This window comes from Aquila chrysaetos, chromosome 23, assembly GCF_900496995.4.
Source record: "Aquila chrysaetos chrysaetos chromosome 23, bAquChr1.4, whole genome shotgun sequence".
Classification (NCBI taxonomy): domain Eukaryota; kingdom Metazoa; phylum Chordata; class Aves; order Accipitriformes; family Accipitridae; genus Aquila; species Aquila chrysaetos.
This window is the reverse complement of record NC_044026.1, coordinates 3,883,991-3,908,494: the sequence shown is the minus strand read 5'-3', so window position 1 is coordinate 3,908,494 and position 24,504 is coordinate 3,883,991. Positions and strand designations below refer to the sequence as shown.

General features: G+C 38.5%; 2 protein-coding genes across 10 annotated transcripts in view; both read left to right on the top strand.

The window, feature by feature from the left end:
* LOC115334574 (E3 SUMO-protein ligase RanBP2-like) overlaps window positions 1–13,868 on the top strand; it is a 34,338-nt gene extending 20,470 nt beyond the window's left edge. The window contains exons 21-30 of one of the 4 annotated variants that reach the window (XM_029998923.2): window positions 235–312; window positions 4,619–4,786; window positions 6,243–6,335; window positions 7,262–7,455; window positions 7,964–8,198; window positions 8,742–8,840; window positions 9,009–9,151; window positions 10,755–11,028; window positions 11,181–11,515; window positions 13,290–13,868. In XM_029998923.2, the coding sequence (XP_029854783.1) occupies window positions 235–312; window positions 4,619–4,786; window positions 6,243–6,335; window positions 7,262–7,455; window positions 7,964–8,198; window positions 8,742–8,840; window positions 9,009–9,151; window positions 10,755–11,028; window positions 11,181–11,515; window positions 13,290–13,595 (1,925 nt within the window). In that variant the 3' untranslated portion in view covers window positions 13,596–13,868. Of the gene's footprint in view, window positions 1–234; window positions 313–4,618; window positions 4,787–6,242; window positions 6,336–7,258; window positions 7,456–7,963; window positions 8,199–8,741; window positions 8,841–9,008; window positions 9,152–10,754; window positions 11,029–11,180; window positions 11,516–13,289 lie in introns of all 4 variants that reach the window. The other 3 variants (XM_029998924.2, XM_029998921.2, XM_029998925.2) reach the window with 3 other exon arrangements.
* A 1,054-nt stretch (window positions 13,869–14,922) lies between these two features.
* CCDC138 (coiled-coil domain containing 138) overlaps window positions 14,923–24,504 on the top strand; it is a 47,056-nt gene continuing 37,474 nt past the window's right edge. For 3 of the 6 annotated variants that reach the window (XR_005931215.1, XM_041119517.1, XM_041119520.1), the window contains exons 1-6: window positions 14,930–15,032; window positions 17,085–17,145; window positions 17,796–17,934; window positions 18,689–18,804; window positions 21,273–21,457; window positions 22,490–22,648. Coding sequence is in view for 5 of the 6 variants with exons in the window: in XM_041119517.1 (XP_040975451.1) it covers window positions 14,964–15,032; window positions 17,085–17,145; window positions 17,796–17,934; window positions 18,689–18,804; window positions 21,273–21,457; window positions 22,490–22,648 (729 nt within the window). In the remaining variant the exon portion in view is untranslated. Of the gene's footprint in view, window positions 15,033–15,872; window positions 16,253–17,063; window positions 17,146–17,795; window positions 17,935–18,688; window positions 18,805–21,272; window positions 21,458–22,489; window positions 22,649–24,504 lie in introns of those variants that run through there. The other 3 variants (XM_041119519.1, XM_029999213.2, XM_041119518.1) reach the window with 3 other exon arrangements.

The window sequence follows — 24,504 nt, the reverse complement described above, 5'->3', positions numbered from 1 at the left end:
ACTAGTCTTAGAATTATGAAGATATACTGACTGTTTATTAACTGTAGTAAAGTGATGTGGTGGAAGATGATAGCTGCAGTCTTCACATGGGTTGGATACGCTTGTGTAGAATTAACAGATGAAATTTCCTACTGTGAAATACGACTATAGAATGCTTCCAGAACATAGATAAGTCTGTTTTACCCTTTTAAAATTCCAGGTAAACACTTATATCCAAACAATTTATTTTTTTAGGATTTAATTTTAGCCTTTTTAAATCTAATCCAATGGCCTTTTGGACAAGCACATCTTCCTTGCAACCTGATAGTAAAGGTATTTACATACTGCACTGAATGTGTGATAAAAACACTTTAGCGGGCATGGACAGTAACCCAACTGCGGCAAAGCAGTTGGCTCAGTAATCCTTATAATTAACATGCATGCTGAAGAATAGTACTTAAAATTGTGTGTATGACTGCTGTATTTGTCCTGGTGGAGAATGTCTGTAGCCCTTAGTATGTTAATATGAGCTAGCACAATGGATGGCGCTGTTTAAGCTTTTGGCTTCTGTTTGCCTTATTTTCTGAGGGTATCTGCCTTGCACTTCTCCATCACAGTTTTGCTGAACATGCACACTGGATCTCTGAAACTCCCCTTTTCTAAAGAAATTAAATTTTCCTGTTATTTTCAGAGAATACATCTCTTAGTGCCTGAGGTCTTCCACTTCAATGAAATATGCTTGAAGATCTCAAGACAGGTTATCCAGTAAAACACTTGAATATATTTAGCCTCTCTGTTGGAAATGTTTAATTCAGTTTCCCGATTATCAATATGTTAACTATTGCACTTTTAAAAGCATGGAGCATGCAGAAATGAGAAAGCCAACTCCTTAGCTACTGCCTATATGTATATACTTCATGTATAATATGAAGTCCACCTTGGCTGGTCAGAAAACTTTTGCTGAGTAACTGATTTGCTTACATTCAGAACCTATAACCAAAACTGGTACAGCTTACAGTTTGATTATGTGTCATTATAAGATGTTACTAACAGTGCTTCTTGCAAGTATGCTTGCTGTAAGCATACTCAACTTACGCAGTTCAACAGCATCTTACTTTTAAAAAGCAAATTTTTATTCTAGTCTGCACAAGACAGTCTTTTAACATGACTAGTGTCTTACATTGTTTAAAAATGTCAAAATGTCATTCCAAACACCATTTTCCCAAAATTGTATTTCTAGAGAAGCTGTTCATATTTAAACACTGAACTCCTGTATATGTGATCTTAAGTCAACTATTCTGTGTTTTTAGGCATCCCTATGCATGGAGTTTTATTAACAATTCAGTTTTATTTTGATCATTCAATGTCCATAATGTGGAGTGATCAAGCATTCTGCGCCAGTGCATACGTGCAAGGACTTTTGCTACCTCAAACTGATCCTGTTTTTATATTGTGGCTGTGTGAGGGTGGATGTGTGTGTGTAGTTAAAAAAAAAAACCAAACAAAATATGCCTTTCTGGTACTTCAGACTGTTCTTCACTTCTGTTTTTCTGATAACTAGGATATGATTATGTACTTAGTGATTTATTTACAGTTGATAATTGTCCTCAGTGGCTTTGTTTTGAGCTCTGACTTAATAGCAAATGACTTTGAGAAGTTCTTTCAAGATTAGGTTTTCAAGCCTACCCAATGCAACTATAATCTGAGGCTTTCTCATGGGGAATGTCTTTTGGGGAGCGGTTTCTGAGTTGTGCTAAAGCAATGTTCAAAAGAAATTTAACTTCACAGTAGTTCTGCACCTCAATGCAAAAGTACTTTTTCTCGGGTCAGGTCATGAGCTTTTTTTAAGTGCTTTACAAGTTTGAATGAAAGTTCTGTCAATTGCATGTTACTATGTCAGTTACATGCATTAAGGTTTAAACTCTGGTGCTTTTCTTTTATATCCAGAAGATATTCACTGATATATGCATGAGAAAAAAATACCAGTATTGTGACTAGCTAGATATTTAGGCCTACCTGGTCTTAATGTCAGTTAAAAGCAAAAATACAATATACCAGTGAAAAGAACTGTTGTGCATGGTATTGTTCTTTAATATGTTCCTTCCATATACTAACAATGTTTTGTGTGGATTTTTTCCCCCCCGAGTATAAAGTTCTATTATCACAAAACCAACAGCCTTTTAAAAATATGTTGTACGTATGCATGGCTCTTTGCTTTCATGGCTGCCTGTGAAGATATATTTAAGCTGTTTGCAGCATTTTTTTAATCAGAAGAGTTAACTTTCTTGTGGGGAGGGTGAGAAGAAACTGATTTAACTGAACCAATGAACATCTTGCTCAGTCTTAGTGTTCTGAGGGCAAATACATGTTATAATCTTAATCTTTGTTGTTGAACCCTTTTGTCACTTTGAGTGGATGTTTGGAACACTAGAATCTTATCCCAGTGTTTGATAGATTAGCTTCATGGAGAACTTTACCTGTGAATTTTTCTGAAGTGACTTTTTAATGTATTTCTCTTATTCAGCTACTTTGTACAAAGGCTACTGAAAGAGACAATATGATAATTCTTTGGGAATGCTGTCTGTCGAGTATGATGGATTATATCATCTGTTGCCAGGGTCTTCTAGCTAGCTTTATACTGCTCAGATTAAAGGAAGCTCATGCTTTTACCGTCTACCTGACTGACTTTGGAAGAAATTCTTTGTTGTTGAAGATGCATTTTTGAAATTTCTCTAATCCTAAGGAAAGCTGTTCTTTTGCTGTAATTTTTAATGGCTTTAAGACTAAATACTCCACACTTAAACCTCTGTGGGGAACTTGGTGCAAACTTACTCAGTCCGAGACACTTGCTTAACTAATCTGAGAGAATAAAACACATGCTAATATGCAGGATACCTGCATATCTTCATAACATGATACTAGATGTACTTCTAATTCTTAAATTAGCTAGGGTTAGTGAGTTTTTTGCATAAGATTCTGAGAAAATATATGGAAACATCTATAGCCTGTTGTCATGATATGAACTTAGAAATTTTCTGTTCAAGAATTTTATCCTCCATTTACTTTATACAGGCTCAGAAGAGCTATTGAGATCTAAAAGAAGTGAGCAAACCCAATTACTCTACAAGACTGTATGTGCTGGTAATGGGTTTGAGCTACACTGGTATATAAATGCTTGAAATGATTAACTTGTAATCAAAGGGAGAGTCCATTAGGGCAAAGGTTGGGGAGGGAACACTTCGGAAAAAAAACTTAAATTTGAACTAGTACTTCGGATTTTGCTTTTACTCTATTATTCTTTATATTGCTATTAATCTACTGAAAGATACTAGTCGGAAAACTACTTTTAAAAAGCAATATATTTTAGTGTGTCAGTTGTGTCAGAAGATCAAGGGACATGTCTATAAACATTATACTTCTCTTCTGTCCTTGTCTCTTGCAGTGATGAATATCAAACTGCATGAGCAGGAGAATGTGTTCCTCAGGAACTGGGTAGTGGTCTGGTTCCCAGCTGAAGATTTAGGTTCCCGTTGACTACATTGTGCCACAAACTTATCAAATATTTTTTAATGAAAAGAATAGTGAGCTTTTGAGAGCACCCTTCAAATTCTGCTGACTAGTTTAACTCAAACCTGGAGAATGTTAACAAATAGGTTGACTTACTAAAGCAATCAAATTGTTCTTAGAAACAGCCAGTGCGTGGACATTGATGTGCTTATGGGGTAGTTCTTATAAATAGTTAAAAAATTTTTCTCACACCTTTACCCCCAAACTAACCCTCTCAAAACAAACACTAAAACCCAACCCAAACAAACAAAGCCCCAACTAAACAATACAGTTTGCTCTAGGCTGTGCTTTCAGCTTTGACCTTTGATTATGTATTGAAAAAACAGTGCAAGTGGAATGGACAACTTAATGTTGAAGGAGAGGGGAGAAAAAGCTATGTAATAAAACGGATAGTGGTATTTGTCCTTGCTGGAAAAGCTAGTTAAATAGACTGAAAGCAATATTTTTTGTTGTTCAACAAGGTGGAACTAAAAATTACTTTACTTCTGTAATAATAAAAGTTTCAGCAACAGGTATTATGCTAAACTGAGATTAGCTAATAAAAAGATCAGATTTCCCATAGGTAATCTGAAATAAGTTCTATTCAGTTGCTGTTTAAAATTTTGTAGAACTTAAAGCACTTTTAAGCAATGCAGTAGGACATGTTGCTGTAGACAACTTCACTTTTTCTTTTTTCAGGCCTGAAGTTTGCCCCTCTCTCTCTAGATAACACCTGTATACCTCTTCTCTGTAGTTGTATTTTGTTTGACATGAAGGCTTAGTTAAATAATCCTTGTAACAATATAAAGATGCAGGTTTGTTCCTGTTCTGATGCTTGAATTCAAAGGCAATAGAACAGGATGTAGTTGGGCATGAAGGTTAGAATTCCTTAAGTTTTAACAGGATGCTTTGTCCTAGCATCCTGTAACTTTGATTTGTTTCCTGTGGATCAACAGAAAATATGTAGGCTCCAAATGTATTTTGAACTGCCTTAGACTTAATTCAGTTCTGTAATAACAGCAGTGTGGGGTTACTGTTATTCCCTGTTCTGAAATTATTCTGTTTTAATGGTTTGTTCAATTTCTGTAAAAAGCTGAGAAGACAACAGTGGCAGAAGATGATCTTCCTTCTGATGAAGTTGTAATAGTTTACGAGTTAACACCTACCCCTGAACAGAGAGCTCTTGCTGGCTTTCTCAAGCTACCTTCAACCTTCTTCTGTTACAAGAATAAGCCTGGATATGTGAGTGACGAGGATGATGGTAAGGAGTGCCAAAGTTGATCTTTGTGTTGCCTTTTTGTGGGGAAAGGGTGTAATACGCTGCACTGGTGCAGCCTCACCTCAAGCACTCTGTGCAGTTTTGGGCACCTGAATATAAGGATGACATCAGACTATTAGAGTGTATCCAGAGGAGAGTGACCAAGATGGTGAAGGACCTTGAGGGCCAGACTTACAAGGGGTAGCTGAGGTCACTTGGTTTGTTCAGCTTGGAGAAGAGGAGGCTGAGGGGTGACCTTGTCGCGGTCTACAAGTTCCTCAAGGTGAGCAGCAGAGGAGGGGTGCTGATCTCCTCTCCCTGGTGATCAGTGATAGGACAGGAGGAAATGGAATGAAGCTGTGTCAGGGCAAGTTCAGACTGGACATTAGGAAAAGGTTCCTTCACAGAGAGGGTGGTCGGTCACTGGAACGGGCTCCCCAGGGCAGTGGTCACAGCACCAAGGCTGTCAGAGTTCAAGGAGCATCTGGACGATGCTCTTAGTCATATGGTTCAGTTTCAGGTAGTCTGCGAGGAACAGGGATCTGGACTCAGTGATCCTTATGGGTCCCTTCCAACTTGAGATATTCTGTGATTCTGTGAATACTATCAGAACCATTAGACACTTGAGTATTTTTGTTTGGACTGATGAGAAATAATCCTGCCATCTTCCTTATGGCCAAAGAGGTACACTCAGTTCTTCAAGACAGAATATTACAGTGGAGGCCCAGGAATGACTAAAGCAAATTTGTATTGGTGTCTTTTGGGTGTTCACACTCATATTACCAATGCAGTTGGTTAGGTAAGACTAAACAGTCGGATATTTGAGCCTAGTCTCATTTGAGCAAGAGGCTTACTTCTGTAACTATTTTTAGAGACAAATACAAGGCAGTCTTTATCAAAAAGGAACATGCTTAGGTTCCATAAAGGCTAGACTAATGGCTTATTTTTCTTCTAAAGCAAATTCCTAACACTGAAACTGGACGTATTTTGTATCAAAACTTACTGTAATGCAACTAAATTACTCTTAATTTGTTGAGCAGCAAATATGTTAACTGGAAGTTCTGAAGCATTGTATTCAACAGAAAATGGGAGAAGAGAAGCCCCGCCCCCCCCCCCCCCAAATATCTGAGCTTGCTAGTTTTTATACAAAAGATTTTCAGTCTTCCTTCCTAATTCTGTTTAGTGGTACTCTTAATAACATCACTCAGTAAGAAACGTGTTCTCTAAAAACACGTGCCATGCACCTGTAACAATCCAGGCTGAGAAAAGTGTCAGTAGCACACTGAGGCACATGTATGCAAAATCAGCAAGTAAGCTTTCACTTCTTACCTGTGGAACTCTTAAAACATAAGCAAAAAATTATGTGTGCTTGCTAGGCTTGTGAGTTGGAAGGGCTTAGCAGACTTCTCTGTACTTAAGAGGATGCCTGAGAGCTTAACGCTTGTTTCCTTTGTTTAAGATGAAGACTATGAAACAGCTGTTAAGAAACTTAATGGAAGACTGTATCCCAGTGATTCAGAAGAGAAGAAGAAATTGCAAGAACCTGTAAAAGGTATGTCTTAAAACACAGTACTTAAAACTTCTTATATACCGAAACATAAGCTCTGAATCTGAAAGACACATGGGCACTGAGATTAGTTTTATGTTTCCTGAGATGGTTTTTAGAAGCACCGATGCTGGGAGCAGAAAAGCTGCATCTCAAAATACAGCTTTAAGCTCAGTATGTTGAACTGTTAGTTAGCAGTAAAGTGGTACCTGAATGAGAAACGTACATTTCAGGTGGCCTCTAAACAAGAACATCAAAGTGTCGTCCTACCTTGAGCCTCCTCTTCTGAATATGAAGAATTCAGCTTGGCGTGATAACTATACAAGAGGAAAATTGTCTACATCTGTGAATACTTGCTATTTCTGCAGATAGTCAATTTAAGTTAAAGTTATGAGTTAATACTGTTGAACTAAAAAAAAGATATTTGGTCTTTATACTAAAAATACAGGTGTCGAAGATTGAATTTGCTGCTTGTATTTATGTCTACTTTGGCTGTGCCCTAGACTATAATGTTGCATAACTGAAAATCTGGGTAGATACTTCTAGAAGTGAAGTTTGGGGTTTTTTTTGAGGATATGTGCTAGAAAGGGGTAGTATATATTTAGCCATCTGAAATATGAGCAAATGTTGAAGGAAGTTATTAGTAGCAGCAGCTGCAAGATTGAACTCTTCATCATTGCATGGAAATTCCCTGATAGTAGTAGAAAACTGTGTATGATGAATTTCCAAGTCTAGTCACCCTGAGTGGGATTAAGTAAGTTAGTCTTCACTTCCACTGTTTAAACAGTAATGCTATTTGAAAAACTCTTGAAGTCTTACTTCAGGTTGCTCTGGCTATCATGAGGTTATTTTATAATGTAGGTGCCAAAAATTACTTCAGTATTTAGCTGCCTTCCCAGCTGTTTTCCATTAATTTTTGTTCTTTGCAGTAGGCATCGCAGGAAAAAGTGAATTCAATAATGAAAGAGAATGTGCTGCTACTTGGGAAAAGAAACCAACTCCTGAGGAGAAGGCTAAAGCAGAAACTCTGCAGGTTCCTTCTACATCTGTCTGTGGTGTCAGCAGTGATACTGAGGATGACAGTCCAGAAGACTTTCAGACAGAAGTTAAAATTCAAGAAACAAAAGTAAGAACTAAATCTTTACTGAACTTTTTGTGATTAAACTTGTACAATTACTTCATATATGTGTGAGACTACATAGTTTTCACCTTGTGAGACCTAAAACATCCAGTGGGAAAAAACTACTTGACTCTTGTGGCTGTGACTCAAGTCTTTGCCAACACTGAAACGGAAGCGTAGATCTTAAGTTCCTTGGGAAGAGAAAAGAGGTGCAGCTGTTCTCATAAAGCATAAAATGCTTTGGCTAGTAAAATCACTCCTAATGTCTATATAAGGACTAATTGATTTCAGGAAGTAATAGTATTTTTTTGAAAGTGTACTACTTCAAAGATACTTCAGTCTTTTGTCAAGTTAATGTCCTTGTGTGTTGAGTGTAATGTAAAACTTCAGAAAGCTTACAACAACAATTTTTCTTGGTGGTCTTTTTTTTCTAAACTGACTGTTCTTAATCTCCTGAGGAGGTGCTTTGAATACTAGGCTCTTCTAGCTTATTTGCTTATTACTTTTTTATTAATCCCAGGAGAATGAGGTTACAAGTTCAGCTGACTTAGTCTGTACCAGTAAGGAAGAAGTACCTACTCCATCAACTGGTGAGGTGACAGTATCTGTCCAGTCAGCTACCAACAGTGAAAAACCAGATTCCACCACGGAGACTGTGCATGTATCACAGACTTTATCAGGAGCTGATGACAAACCTGTAGACTTGTCAACTAAAAAAAGTGATTCGGACTGTCAAGAGTCAACACAAGGTAGGGTCAGGGGTGCATTCTGTTTTGGGGGGGTTGGGGGGAGGAATGTCAGTATGCTTTTCTGTAGATTAGTTTGTCTAATGTAGTTGCTGCCTTGGAGACAAGTAGTGCCAGTATGGAATTAGAAGCATGAGTTCCAATCTAGTAAAAACGTGACCGGGGATTGAAATAATTATATACGTCAAATTCTGGTGTGTTCAAATGGCACTACTACAGAGCAATGCTAGTGTCTGTTGTACTATTTACATATGATGTACTTTCTCTCATTAGTTTACTGTTAAATACCATATGAATACTTATTAGACCTCTGTAGATCTGCATAGTAGTAGTGTGCTGAAACTGTCTCACACAGTCTTGAGCCCTTTTTTTAAACCATAATAAAGGACTGTCATTATAACAAGTGTCATGCAAACTTTAAATTTATTGGAAGATAAAAATACTATAGAGACTTCTCCAGTTTATGCTTTTGACTACATAACATTAAATGCATTTTCTTTAAGAAAGGCAGAGAATAACCTTTGACTTTTCCTTCTTATTTGATAGAAAACAGAATCATCTCATTTGGTTTCGGCAGTACTGCAGGCTTGTCATTTGCAGATCTGGCTTCCAAAAACTCTGGAGACTTTGCTTTTGGCTCAAAAGGTGAGTTAAACTAGTCTCCGAGACAGACACTCAGCTGGACTTCTGCTTTGTACAATATACCTTTTGTGCACCGAATTTCTACTGATCAATCAGTTAACAAGTTTTTTGCAAGTTTTTGTCAAGAGGAAAAGAACTACACAAAGTTTAAAATGTAACTCTTAATTGTAGATAAAAACTTCAAATGGGCGAATACAGGAGCAGCTGTGTTTGGGGAGACAGCCCGTAAAGCAGATGAAGATGAAGGTGGTAGTGATGATGAGGTGGTACATAGCGATGATATCCACTTTGAGCCAATTGTGTCTTTACCAGAGGTAAGGTGACTTCTGGAATATAAAACAACATTAAGATAAGCATGTCTGCTAACACAGCAATTTTTTAAAAAATGCTTTGCTTGACTAACTTTGCCTTCCGTGTTGTGTGCCTTGTTCTCTCTTTCTTGCCCTACCTATGTAGAGACGCCTGCTGATTTAAATCCTAGTACAGCTTAGCACTGGGGAAGGGTCTGGTGCATAAGTCAAAATCTTCAACGTTTATTTCATTATACCTTGTCTGAGTGGTGATCAGTATGCAGATTTGTACACAACTTGTAAAAGCGAAAGCTGATTCATTGTAGCACAGTTGAAAACCAAGGGGGGGAACTGAATAACTTAGTGGTAATACAATTCAGCTGTGGCTTTGTATCAATAACTTGTAGATTCAGTTCTGTGAAAGTCATGCCAACTTAAAATTTTTACTCTAAGCTAGGCAAGAGATTTCTAGAATCACTAAGCAATAAAGATGTAGTACAATTAACCTCACCTCAAGGCTAAGGGAACAAACTTTGTTAGTTTGAAAATAAATTTTTTTTCAAGAAGTAGGAGAACCTTTGACTTTGAAGGTAGCTTTATAACTTGCTGAGTGAGCCTTCACACAGTTTTTCATGTCTTGATTTGGTATTTAGCTGTAGTGTGCCTAATAACCATTTCAAACTTTTCTGGTGTTACAGTCATATTGTCTGGCTTTCCTATAAATAATTTAATTACAGATTAGTATAATTATTAAGCAAGACAAATAGAGCACAAATAAACAGTATGCAGTGTCCTTTAATTTGAACACCAAATCTGATGTAGTTCTTAACAGGCCTTCAATCACCTTCAAAATGTGGTATGCCTTTGCTCTGCTGTGTGTCATATTATGGATTCTATTACTTTCTCCCCTTACTTGCTGCTTCTCCAGTCTCATTTCTCCCTCCACAAATAGTTGTTTGTCATGTATTCCTCCAGTTCTCTCAAGTGTTCCATTATCTTCAGATGTGTTTAATTAAAGGAGGTTAGAGGGCAGTGATATGCGTACATAAAGTGAGGAGGAGATACGGCTGTCAGGCCTAAGTTGGTTATGCTCAGTTGGTGTTTATTCTGTTCAAATGCAAATATCAAGTTCTTTAACAATGTTCAAAAGGCAACACCTGCAATGGTAATAGTACTGTGTCTTCACTTCTCAGTGTGCGCATCATTCAGCAAACCTGAAACTTTGCAGGCAAACTTGCCAGAACACTTGTTAGTGGGGTTTTTTTAAAAGGAAAAAAACCAAATACACACACACAAAAAAAAACCCACCAAAACCAAACAAACCAACCACACTCAAAGCAAAAACCAACAAACACCCACCAAAACCATATGCAGCATGGCAAAGTAGTGTTGCAGTGCTATAATTAATCTCAAACAGTGGAATTTCTTGGGCTCTTAAATTCTGAAAAGGCTAAATGTTTTACTCATTTTGGGGTGTGATGCATATGGTGTTGGAGAATGGAACACATTGAATAATTTTCCATTGTAATATGTCAGAATCATCATAAGTATATGTAATACTATTTATTTATGTTGGTGACAGCAGCTCTCTGGGAAATCATGGGTACTCTACTGTGCTGTTTTTTAGGTGGAGGTAAAATCTGGAGAAGAAGATGAAGAAATTCTCTTCAAAGAGAGGGCAAAACTTTACAGATGGGACAGGGATGCTACTCAGTGGAAGGAGCGTGGTGTTGGAGAAATAAAGATCCTCTTCCATACACAGAAGAAATACTATAGAGTCCTAATGAGAAGAGACCAAGTTCTTAAAGTTTGTGCAAACCATGTCATCACCAAAGAAATGAACTTAGTGCCCTCTGATACATCAAACAATGCTTTAATTTGGACAGCCACAGATTATGCCGGTGAGTTTTTCAGGTGGTTGGTTGTTTTTTTTCTAAGTCATCCGTAGTTTCTGTGGTTTTGGTTTTCCCTGGCAGTTATATAAGATGAAAGCTATTTGTTTCTGACTATACTGAATAGAACTAAAGAAACCTGTTCTCGGATTTATTTTCAGATGGTGAAGTAAAAGTAGAACAACTTGCAGTCAGATTTAAAAGCCAAGAAATGGCTAATTCTTTCAAGAGAAGGTTTGAAGAATGCCAGCTAAGCTTGTCAGAACTTCAGAAAGGACACTTATCTCTGGCAGCAGGACTGTCAAAGGACACCAACCCTGTTGTGTATTTTGAAGTTTCTGCTGATGATGAACCTTTAGGACACATAACCATGGAGCTGTTTTCAAATATTGTCCCTCGAACTGCTGAAAATTTCAGGGCCCTGTGCACAGGAGAGAAAGGATTTGGATTCAAGAACTCCAGGTTTCACAGAATAGTCACTGACTTTGTGTGTCAGGTAAGCATAACAGGAAGACTCTTCATTAAGAGAATGAGATGCATCTTGACTAACAATGGCACTTCAAAAATCCTTTATACAGGATAGCACGTTCCTGTTGGCAGCATGAATCCAGTGTGCAACATACTCTCATCTGCCCTTTCCCTACAAGGAGATGAGAAATGGTGCAAGCTGCGTGTGCTGCCCTAAGCCAAATGCTTTTTACCTGTGTCTGCCAGCTGCCTGATCCTTTAGTGTTACCTAGTGCTGCCATGTTAGTGTGGAAAGAAAATCAGAGATAGAGATCTCCTCTCAAAATGGGCAAGGGGCCTGTTGCTGAACAGGAACACCAAGGAAAGTAGGGTTTCCCAAACTACCACTCAGCCTTATCTCTCTACAGAGAGGAACTTCTGTATGCTCACCTGCTAAGAACACTTACTTTCCAGGCTTCCTTTACATTTTAAAGTGCACTTTGTGTTTCAGATAATGTGCACTTAAAACTGATATTCCAAGTGTTTTAGATGCTCAAGTTCCCATCGAAAAGAAGTCTTCTAGATTTCATTATCATGCAGTGGCCTCTTCCTTAAAATACTCAAATTTTTCACCAGGAGCATCAGCCTGAAGTGCATCTGAACCCACCATGTAGGCAGTGTTGGTTTTAAATCTCTGTATGTGTTAGGTAGCACTAGCAAGTTCTTCATAAATGGTGAAGGCTTAGGAGATTGATCACAGCTCAGATAGACCTTGCCTTCCCTAAAATTCTCATCGATTCAATGAGTTTCAGTGACTTGTAACAGGCAGAATGAACCAGCTTCCTTACACACTACACTGATGTTCCTGCATGTCACTACATCCCTGAAGATGAGGCACGACCTTCTACAAACTCAGAACTAGTCAGTAATATACGAATGGTCTGTCACCAGACAGTCTCTTGATTACGTATCACCTGTGTCTGAAGTATGCCCTTTATGGCTCTTTCCTTAAAAGTTGGTGCTTTTCTGATAAGGAAAGCAGTATTGCTCATTTAGTGTTTAAGCTTGTTTCAGGGTATTCCACATCCTATAAGGAGCAGGCTTGCTTTTAAAACACTTAACTGCACCATGCATATCCTGACAAAAAGTGAGCTTTTATCACATGAAATTAGTATATTCTAAGTTTGCTCTGCTTTGCCTAAACTTTCTCCAGGTACAGTGAGAAGCTTTTCAAAGAGAAGTCTTTCCTTCAAAGATATAATAACCTATACTGTCACTTTTATGTGTATAGTCAAATAATCATGAGCCAGAAGCTTGCTGCCTTGCAGAAAGACAAAACACACTGCTCAGTAGCAGTAGCTGCTCTCCTGAACAAGCAGTAACATGGCAAAAGCTGCTGCCTACACAGAAGCAAGAAATTACTGGTCACTGGTACCTTAACCTTTTTCAGGTGATCAATTCTGTGCCTGCAGGGACTAAGCAAGGACAGGCCTTCAATGAGGTAACACAAGTCCCAGCTGTCAGGGCCAAGTGATGCAGGAAGCGGGCAGTGGGAAAGACAGGCCTAGAGGAGCGGTCCCCATGTGGAGCAGGAAGATAAAACGCTGTGTTCAGAATAAACAAGGGATAAACTTCCCACTACTGCTTCCATTAAAATGAACAAAGCTGCTGAAGCTGGGAAGCCTTATATCTAAATGTGAAAACTAAGAATGAGTTCTTCCAAAGCAAAGTCTTTACTGTTGAAAGGAGATATAATTGTGCTGTTGGTGTATGTTTTGGGACTTGTAAGTTAATGCCCCCCCCCCTTTTTTTTTTTTTTCAAGGGAGGTGATATAACTAACCACGATGGAACAGGTGGACGGTCAATTTATGGAACAGCATTTGAAGATGAGAATTTTGAAGTGAAACACACTGGTCCTGGATTGTTGTCAATGGCAAATAAGGGCAGGGATACGAATAATTCTCAGTTCTTCATAACACTTAAAAAAGCAGAACACTTGGACTTCAAGCATGTGGTATTTGGGTTTGTGAAAGATGGAATGGATGTTGTGAAAAAGATTGAATCCTTTGGTTCTCCTAAAGGGCTAGTAAATGGAAGAATTGTCATTACAGACTGTGGGCAAATATAGAATTATTGCTTTGAGTATACAGATGTTCTAGCAGTATAAATCAGTATTTAGATGTTATTGACTAATTATTTCAACTTCTTAAAATGGACACTTCTGATGTATAAATGTAAAATTACAGCTTATAGGTGGGGTTTTTATGTGTTCCAATTGATTTTTTGCATGTTAAATAAAAAGTTCAGACACTGGCATATTTCAGGTGTATTTGTGTTATCCTGACATATTTGTATTAAATGTCAAATTTTAAAAATTAAATCTTAGTCTTGTTAAAATAAATGTCTTGACTTCCCTTTGGTTTGTTTAAAAAAAGGAAAACTTACTTAATTTGTCTTCCTGCTCTCTTAGATCTCTATTTTGAATATGCAAATTGTAGGTGCTAATTGCTCGTCAGTAAACTGAAGGCCTTTGGAACTTCATGCTTTTACTCTAATGTGTGGAAAGTAAGCTGAGGCAGCCGGCGGGCCTGAAGTTCCTCAAGAGCACTTCAGTATTTGAAAGCTAAAGAATGGTTCTTAAATGTTTTGATCGGTATTTTGCTAGAAAAGTATACCAACTTTTTTGTTGTACATAGAATATTTCTAAATGACTTAGCTGAGTGAAAAACATGTACTTAACATCTGGATTTTGCCTGAAATGCTGCAGTATAACCCACTGCTCGTGCTATGACGTGGCTCTCCTGGCTATCTTAAATGTTTATGTTGGCTCCGTTTCCTGAGGCAGACTGCTCTGACCGTGCTGCAGAACCGAGTAACTGGAGGGTGCATCGGCCAGGGTCGGTTTATCTTTTAAAGCTTTGTCTCTCGATAGTGAATATGCATGACTAAGTGTGGGTTTGTTGGTTTTTTTTCTATTTTTAAACTTTTAATCTACAGTTCAGTGCTGGCATTATCAAGGGGTTTTTTTTCCCAGTGTTGCCGATCTGGCGTTAAGGTCTGCAACTTGGAAATACGCAGCGTCACGGTATTTTTTGAGTTTTTGGGTGGTTTTCGGTTTGTTTTTTTGTTCTGTTTTGGTTTTTTCCACAGGATAGTACTACTTCTTCCCCCAAGCTCCTCCCCAAGCATTAGACTGTAGAACACTACCCCCAACCGCCTTCGGCTGCCCGTGTGAGGCTGGGGCAAGGGCTGGCTGTCCCGCCGGGGCCGGCGAACCGGCCGTTGCTGCGGCGGGAAGCACCGGCCGCCTCTGCCCCTGCCCCCGCCGCGGCTTCTCCTCAGAGAGCCGCCGCTTCCCGCCTCCACGGGGCAACGGACGCGCCGCGGCGTCTGCGCCTGCGCGCCGCCGCCTTCCCGCCCTCCCTCCCTCCCTCTGCCGCGCCTGCGCCCGCCGCCCGCCGGTGGTGGCGGTTGGTTCGAGCCCGGGCGGTGCGGAATGGCGGGCCCCGGCCTCAGCCGCTCCCCTCGGCGTCTGCAGCGGCGCTACCTGCGAGGGCCGGCGGGGGTGAGACCGGAGGGCCGGGGGAGGGAGGTGGGAGGAAGGAGGAGGAGGAAAGCCGTTCCTCCTCGCCTCGTCCCTGAGGCGCTTGGAGGCGGGAGTGTCCTCCTGTGGGGTTCCTTGTAGGCGCTGTGGTATTACATACGCGTATCGGCGGTGAGAGCCAAAAAACGGGATTTAAACAGGCTTTGGGAGCTTACGTGGAAAGCGTGTGCTTTCTAGTCCTACCCCTGTCCCTCTGCTCTGGTTGCGTTACAGTGGAAGGGCTGGAGTCATCCTTCTCTGAACTTGAAATTTCGCTGGAAATCGCAATTCCAAGTTTTACGCGCTCCCAAAACACAGTCTGAGCAGCTTGGCACTTAGTTTTTGTCTAAAACCTTCTGGTGCCTGCTAGTTGGGCAAGATAGTATGTGAATCCTCTTAGAAATAGCATACTAGGCATTGTATAAAATATGTATAATAGGATAACTAATTTCTTTTGTATCTTTTGCTACAGCAGTTGCTAGCCTTATTTAGAATGTGTTAGGAGTGTTTGTGATTGTAAAGCTAGTGATTAGCTCTGTTTTCAGGGAGCAGGAAATTGTTCCATGTCTAGTCAACCAGAGGAGAATCAAACCCATAGCTCGTAAGAGACTGCCATAATGACCAGACAGTAAATTATGATGGGTGTCATTCCCTTGCAGAGGTAAAGCAATGATATTTTACACCAGAGAACACCAGGTTCTTTGCACCGATATGAACGAAGGAACAGCATTGTGATTCCTCTGTTTCAGTTACTTGTGCTGACATAAGCATTTATGGGTCTGCACAGTAGAATAGGAAACTGATCTGTCTAAAAACCCAGCAGCAAAGACCCCTCCCAGATGCTGGTGTTTCAAAAGCCTTTGACACCTTGTGGAAGGAATACTCACTGGTGAGGCACTTGCTTTTATTTTGTCTGAAATCTGTTTGTCCTTCACTGAGACAAATTTTTGCAGTTTCTTGCATCTGCATTCCATGGGTCAAATGGTTCCACTGTGTCCAGCACCTTAAGTGTTCAGACTCATGCTGCAAGGGAAGTAATATGTTGTAAAAATACCCATGAGCAGCCAAAGATTGGGAGACACACAGTTGGACTGGGAGATCAAGCTGGTCCTGGGAATCATCAAATGAATAGAGAAACCAGCCTTTTTTCCTGAGGAAGTGTGACTTGCCATTTTAGGATCAGGAACCATCCCAAATATGAGGTGAGGATTTGAGTTCTTTAGCAGCTAAAATCTGGACGTATCTGCCCTTAGTTCCTCCAGAAGGATTCGCAACTTGGGTAGCATTTTGTGGTGCTCTAGATGTTATGTTTTCCTTGGGGAATATTCTGCTTTGAATTACAGAACTGTTCTTTAAAGAAAAATAGTTTTCAGAAGTTATCTTTAAAAAACTGTCACTGAGACTTTAAAGCATAATGCTTGCAAGGAAAGGAATGCTAGATTTGTTTGTGTTTTGTTATTTCATTAAAAAGCAGTATTTAAGTACAAGAAAATACAGTAGTTGATCATTTAGAGCATAGCAGAGAGATGCAGTGAAACACAGCTAAGATCACAAGAGCTGCTTTGAGTCTGATCTTTTTTAATGTACATTGAATTGATTTGCTTGTAGCCTGATACTTGTGTCATTTGTTTTCTTAGTATGTAGTTACGAGTTAGGAAAAAGCAGAGCAGGAAACTTTGACAAAAAAAGCCTAGATATAAAGATAGATGGCACTGTTTCCGTGATTACCTGATCTTACTTTTATGCCCTTATTTTATGTTACTGTCTTCATAGTGTCTTGTAGCCTCTCAAATATTTTAACATGTAACACTATGAATATTTTATTGCCAGACTGTGGGGAATATGTTTGCCTCTTTGTATTAATGAGGGCCATTTACATTTATATATTGAAAAAAAAAAATTCTCTTTTCAAAGTCAGTAGTTTGTAGTAAGAGTTCTGTCACAAGGTGTTGTAACTGTTAAACGAGTAAGTTGTAACATTCGCTGTCCCTGAAAATTCTGACTGTATTACAGTGGGTTTGTGCTTTCTTGTAGGATTGCCTTTCAGGAGCATTACACACCAAATATAAGAGTGGAAGCTTCCTAGTATACAAAGGTAATAGCAAACAATGGTGCTTTGATGTCTTTTTCGGGAAAATATATACTAAAAAGTGTATCATTCCTAAATTTATTTTAAGAAATTTCGTATTTTCTCATTTTAAATAGGTAGATATTCTCGATCAGGGGTTTGTGATATCTGGGAGTCAGCCTGGGAATGTTAATATTCACATAAAGAGCACAAAGGATGCTTTAAAACAATGGTTCCCAACCTGTTTGTGTTCAAGTCCTGCTTGAAGTAGTTGGTAGCAGTCCGCCTCATAATGCATACATTTGGCTTTAATTTAAAGATGCATAAATGTTTAATATTTAGAATGTCTTTGGGCTTCTCGAGATTACACACATTGCTGGTGCACGTGGACAGCAGGGTAAAACAATGTATTCATCAGACTTTGGTTATAGAAAAATTAGTTTATGAAGGCAAGCTGTAAAACTTCAGAAAGACAAATATGGTTTGAAAACTAAATAATTCATCCTATAGTTTTAAGCTGTTATAATTCTTCATTCGTTTGTTAGACTGCATCAGTGGGTTTTTGGTTCTTAAACCTATATGATTACACAGCAAGCATTTGCAATAAGCGCTTGTCGATTTCTTAATGTCAGTTTCTCAAATGCAAAATAAAATTGTTACTATTATATATATTCCAGGTGACATGGACAGCTCACTGGAAAATACCACTATTTCTTTATCCAAATGTTCTTTAGAGTCAGAATTTGCTGAAAGTGGAAGAGAGAACAGCATCAGATCTTCTAGTGATTTCCTGCAAAGTTTTGAAGACTGGGATTGGTAAGAGGTGTTTTCTCTTCAGCTCTCCTTTATCATCTCTCATAATCCAGATAAACCATGAGTAAACAATACATTCGGATTGCACAGATCCAGAAGTTGTTTTAAGATTCTTGTTTTCTTGTTAAGTAAAGAACTATTTGTGGCCGATGTATGAAATAATGTGAATGCTGATTTTGATAAGGAGCATTGTCTCGCTCACTTTCTAATCTAATCTGTGTATGTTGGAATTGCTAATGGGATACAGAGATGTTATAAACTGAACTAGGTGATATAAACTGAACTAAGAGGAAAGCAAATAGCTCAGACTGATGAACAGCTTTAAGTGTATTTAGAGATAATTGCATTCCAAAAGCCAAGAAATCTCTTTTCAGGGCTACTTTACACCAAATATGAAAAAATAATTTTAAAAGGGGGGGTTGTATTTTTAACTTTCCTGGAATTTGGTGGTTGGTGGTGAGAGAAGAGTGTTGGTTTTACCTACTGCATACGTGTGCTTACAGCATGAAAATTGTATTTTCTAAATTATTGTTACTTTTAAGTCAGCAACATTACTAATTGTTGTGGTTAAAACCTTGTGAGTAATAATGCTTTCCATCCAAATGATTTAACTCTGCTATTTGTTATCAGTCAAATATCAAAATCTTAGATTGAGCAATGTTTACATTTTTATACAGACTTCTCTCAATGCTCTATGTGTAGCATGTTAGAAAGGGACTGAGTAATTTCAGATTATTGCATTTTTGTGTTTTTTTAGTTTTGGTGATGAGCAAGATTTTTTTTGTGATTCAAGTGGTCTAGAAATAGAAGAAAAGACCATTAATTGCTCTGAAACTGATGCAGTTCAAAATACAGCTATATATGTGGAAACAGGTAATAAATACTGAATTTTAAATATTACAACTCTGTGAAGTACAACATGTAATTTAAAAAACTTTCTAGTAAATGTATTTCTATTCAGTTCAGAAATAAAATAACCAGCTCAAATGTATTTTAATTTGGGGATTTAACCTTTCATGTAAGTACGAGTAACTCCTTTAGAATTAGTTTAGGAGGTCCAGACATACTTGATGCAATACTAGCATACATTTTAAAAAGAAAAATTAACCTTTTATGAAACTGGCTGCCAGGTAACTTTATAAAATAAATGAAGAAACAGGGTGAGTTTGGGGGGTTTTGTTTGTTTGTTTTGTTTTATTTTAAGTAGCTAGCTGCATTAACAAATACTACAACTCTGTTAAGTCAGATGTCTTTAGTCAGTTTAAGGATGAAAAACTGGTAATGGGTAGAGGGAGAGTATTATATGTTATTCAGTTAACTCAGGAAATTCTAACTAGAAGATTGTAGCAGGGACCAGCTGGCATTCATTCACTGCAAATGTTTGAAAATACTGCTGCAGTCGGAGTTGTGAATCAGTGTCGCTCTGTCTCTTGTGGGGAGTTTTAGGTTTAGATGAACATTGATGTATTCTTTTGAAGGTGTGGAGACAGATAGCCAGCTAACCAGCCCCAAAGGGGTTAAAAGGAATCTCAAAGCCAGGCAGAACAGATCAATGGAACTGTAATAGACTCTCACCCAGAGTTGTATTAAATGGGTGGGGAGAGACAGCTTTCTGAAAACACATTCTTTCTGAAAAGAAAAAAAAAAAAGAATTTAATTGCACCAGGAAAAATGCATAGTTTACAGTATTTGGGATCAAAGGCAAAATAAACACAAAACTCTGATAAATATCACACACATTTCTTTCAGATATGACTACATTTTTTCTGGTTTCTTTTCCCTTTTTTTCTGTTTCTGTTAGGATTTGTGTGGCATTGTACTAGTTATCCTCTTGTTCCTCACCCCTGAAGCAGACACACTGTGGCAGAGCAACAGATTTAGTTTATTGTCTTGCTCCAGCTGTGATGGGTGATCAACCACAGGGCTGCCTAATGCATACCACCAATTAGCCCTGATTGCATCATTTGCTTATCTAGTAACCTTTTTGCTGTTTCTTGATGCTCCTTCTCATTGTCCTTCTTTTCTCTTCTGTAGTTGTCTGCCAAATAAACAACCTATCCCTAATTACTTTTTCCTCATCAGCCTGAGTTTTGCTGCATCGGTACCTGTTGTGGTTTAACTCCTGCAGGCAGCTCAGCCCCACACACTGCTTGCTCACTCTTCCACCTCCCTCCCAGTAGGAAGGGAGAGAATCAGAAAGGTAAAAGTGAGGAAACTCGAGGGTTGAGGTAAAGACACTTTAATAGGTAAGCAAAAGCCGCACGTGCAAGCAAAGCAAAACAAGGAATTCATTCACCATTTCCCATGGGCAGGCAGGTGTTCAGCCATCTCCATCACAAGTAACGGTGACTTGGGAAGACAAACTCCATCACTCCGAATGTCCTCCCTTCCTCCTTCTTCCCCCAGCTTTTATTGATGAGCATGACGTCATATGGTCTGGGATATCCCTCTGGTCAGTTGGGGTCAGCTGTCCCGGCTGTGTCCCCTCCCAAATTCTTGTGCACCCCCAGCCTGCTCGCTGGTGGGCTGAGAAACAGAAAAGGCCTTGACGCTGTGCAAGAACTGCTCAGCAATAACTAAAATATCCCTGTGTTGTCAACACCATTTTGGTCACAAATCCAAAATGTAGCCCCATATCAGCTACTATGAAGAAAATTAGCACTATCCCAGCCAAAACCAGCACAGTACTCAAATTTGTGTTTGTGATACTGTCGCCTAGGTAATCTTGGCCTGATGTGGCACCTAGGTGCAGTTGGCCTTGCAAGACACCGCACACCAAAAGATCCCAATGCTTCCCTTCAGTTATCTGTGAATTTTGGCCATTTGACTGTTTGTGAAATGTAGCCGTTCCTCACTGTGCTACCTGCAACTTTCATCAGCTTCTTACACTGTAATCTGTCATGTCTGGCAGTTTCTCATGTTCTGTCCAGTAGTTTCTTAAGTCTTGTTCTGTTAACTTAGATGTCGGGCCACGGTCTAGTCAGCAGTGAATCACTTGCCTGAAGCCCTTACAAAAGTAATAGAAGATTTCGGCTACATTATGATTCAGTCTGTGCATAGATTTCATACAGATATCTGTAGGATTTCTGTATTGAAGTGGAGGACATAGTTTTACTTATAAAACTCCATTGATCCCTGATCAATTCAAACAAGTCATGGAACACAGCTTTGAGCAACCTCCATAATTCTTTAAGAGATTATTGTCTCATTTTGGTACCTCTTGCTCTATACTTGTCACTCTAAATGCCTAAAATAAATTTTCACTGTTCTGGAGCAACAATCATGTCATCATTTATCTAGGACTAATTTTTTAATGTAAAATGGTTTTTTTCTTTCCATAGGCAGCAACTTACCATCCCATTTGGCTGCAAATATGCAAGAAAATAGAGACCAAAATATTACCAATGGTTTGGTAAGGAAAATTGTGAGTGGAACTGACGCTCAAGCATGCAATAGTCAAGGCTTAATACCACCTCACATCAGTCAAATTTATGATGAATTATTTGTTATACATCAGAAGCTCCAGGTAGGAACTGGAATCACCTTAAAAAATTTTGTTGAGTAATTTTATGAAGATTCTCACTTTTGACAGGAAATTTGGAAATATATACTAAATCACTATTACTTATATACTAAAACTATTACTTATTACTATTACTTATACTAATGACAATGACTTACACACTAAATCTCTGTCGTCATCTGCCTCTTCCCCTAAATTAATTCACTGATTCAGTAGTGGTGCTTTGACTTGCATAGTGGGTAGATCAGATAAAATTCAGCTTGAGGGAGTTTGAACACAGTGCTTCTACATCAGGAATGTCTTGTGATGCACTGTGGGCGTGGAAGGAAACACCTGCAACCATTGCTTCTCCTGAGAGCATCTGAAGCTATTCTCCTGACTCTAGGCTTTCAAGAGTGCCTGCCTTCACAGCCTCCTGCAAAAACCCTCCATTCCGCCTTATCTCTACTTTTGTGCTGCTGGGGAATCCCAACAGTTCATCCCCTAGCAGGCCTAGGCCACTAGCAGAGAACCTCCTGTATGGTTTTATCCAGAAGCTCCCATGCTTCTGCTAGATTCCCTGCCAGGACTGTCTTTTGCACCATATGAGATAAAAATAATTTTGTATCTCTTTTTCCTCACCACTTTTTCAGGGACGCTTCCCACTAATTGAAAAAACAATATAGTAATCTAGTGTTCAGTGTAGACAGTCACATCAGACTCTGTTTTGTCTTACAGTTAATCCAAAACTTTTGGAAGCAAAAGCCTAAGTTTAATTCTCTAGGTTTATACTTGAACAACTGTATAGAGTTGAATTTTGTATTTTGGGAGGCCAAGCCATCCTGACACACATCGAAGTCATTTGGGTTAACATGTGGGGAAGCTGAACATAGATGGCCATCAGGATACTTTTAATTAGTAAGCTATTGTGTAAGAGTCTATGATTTTACCAAAAGTTTAGCGTATCTCTGGGAGAAAAAATTCAAATTCAGTATAAATTGTGACAATTTCATGGGTTTTAAAGCCATTTCAACTTTTTTTTTTTTTTTGATACAGAGAGAAAGTTCAGCACAGCAGGAGTATGCTCTGCAATTGCAGAAACGAGAGCATTTGCTAACAGAACGAGAAGCATTGCTTTTTAGACATGAAGCAGCTTTGGCTAAAATAAGAGGAGTTGAGGAAGAAGTTCACACAAAATTTGGAATTATAAAAGAGGTGCAGTAACATATTTAATGACGTTTATTGCTCTACATGCCATTTAACTCATTTGTACTTATCTTCAGCCATCACTTGTTTGCTGGATATAATGCTTATTTCTTTAAAGTGCTTGAAATCCCCAAATGAAAGGTTTATGTAAAAAGTACCAAAAAATATTGTTAGGGTTTTTGTGTGGCTTCTGTTTCAGGGTGGTGCATTTAGTTGCCTGATGTGTAGGTACATTTTACTGTTACAATTTAGAAAAGAAGGTAACTTGTTTCTAGAATAGCAAAAACTGTATGACCAGTATTAGAGAAAAATTATGATCTGTAATTGTATGTAACTTAAATGAGTATCTTTGCATTAGCTGTAGTTGAAGTAGATTTCCTTAGGAAGGCTTTAAGACAGAATGAGATCTTAAGACATAACAGCTATTGCAGAGAGAGTATTAGCAAAAAAAACATTCAAAAAGTTCAAAGAAAGAAAAGATCAACCTAACTTTGGGGGGGTGGGAAGAAATGAAATTGTATGATTTTGCTATAAGAAGAGGTAGTAATTAATAACACTGTTCTTGTGAGCATTTGCTATTGAATTTAGGTCTTGTGGAAAGTTTTGGTTATTATCTGGAAGGTCATCCATCAAGAGAAGTCCTTAAGTATACATACATTGTGTCAAAACCGTAAGCTGGGAAATTACACTTCTTTGAAGTGTGCAGATAAACCTTTCCCACAAGCTGTTGAGGGAGGATAGACTACATGTTAAAAAGGGGAAAGGGGCATCAGAGGAGTAGGACCTCAACTTTTGAATGGGGAAGGAATAGGTTAAGGTCTTAATTTAGATGTTTCAAATCTTATGAGCTTATAAGAACATTACACCAGTTAGAGAACTGGCTGATGAAAACTCAGGAAAAATTAGTGGTTTATCTGTGAAAATTTGTGGAGGTCAAATGGAGTATTAGAAGACTTAAAAAATGTGGTGCCTTTCTTTTCAAAAGGGAAAGTGTCGTACAGCCATCAGCTTACTGTCAGTTCTCTAAATAAATAAATCCTGAAACAAGCTATGACCAAACCACGGGAGGCACAATGCAGAAAACAATGCAATAAATAACTACTAGTGTATGTTAATCATAAATTGTCAGATCAGTCTCATTTCCTCTACAGCAAGGTAACAGGCATTGCTAATAGAGGAGTAGTAGTTATATATACGTCTGGACTTAAATAGAAATTGTTTATACATTTTTGCATGGCATTTTCATAATCATATTAGGAAAGTATAATATATATGTAATGCAGCTGGTGTAAAGCTGTAGTGAGACAGTAGTTCATGGTAGAGTTGAAAGAATGCACATAGATTCTGGAATATCTTTTCGTTCCAGTATTATTTGCTATTTTCAATAAGAAGTTTGACAGTGAGAAAGAGCACATTTATTAAATTTGAAGAAAATAGCAAGTGAGGGGGAATATCAAGCATGCTGAAATAGAACATTAGGATTAAAATTGATCTTGACAAATTGAAGATGTGGCAGGTCTGAAAAAACCAGTATACTATTCAGAAGGTGTGAGTGTACAGTATTGCATTTGAATGGAAATATCAGCTACAGAAATAGAGGCTGATGAGTGGATGCATGGGTTAAACATACAGGATGAATTGAGGGTGAATGTGCCAATCTTCAGCTACATAAAAGGCTGCAACAAAGAGGAAGAAACTAGTATTTTTTTCATGTCTATGGTAGAAGAAGTAGTAGTAGTAAGGGAAAATTAGATTAAGTATTAGGAAAAACTACATCTAACAAAAATAATTAGGCATACGAACAGGTAGATTGGTAAGACTGCAGTGTTTCCAGTATTGGGGGACTTAAGAAGAGACTAGGCAAA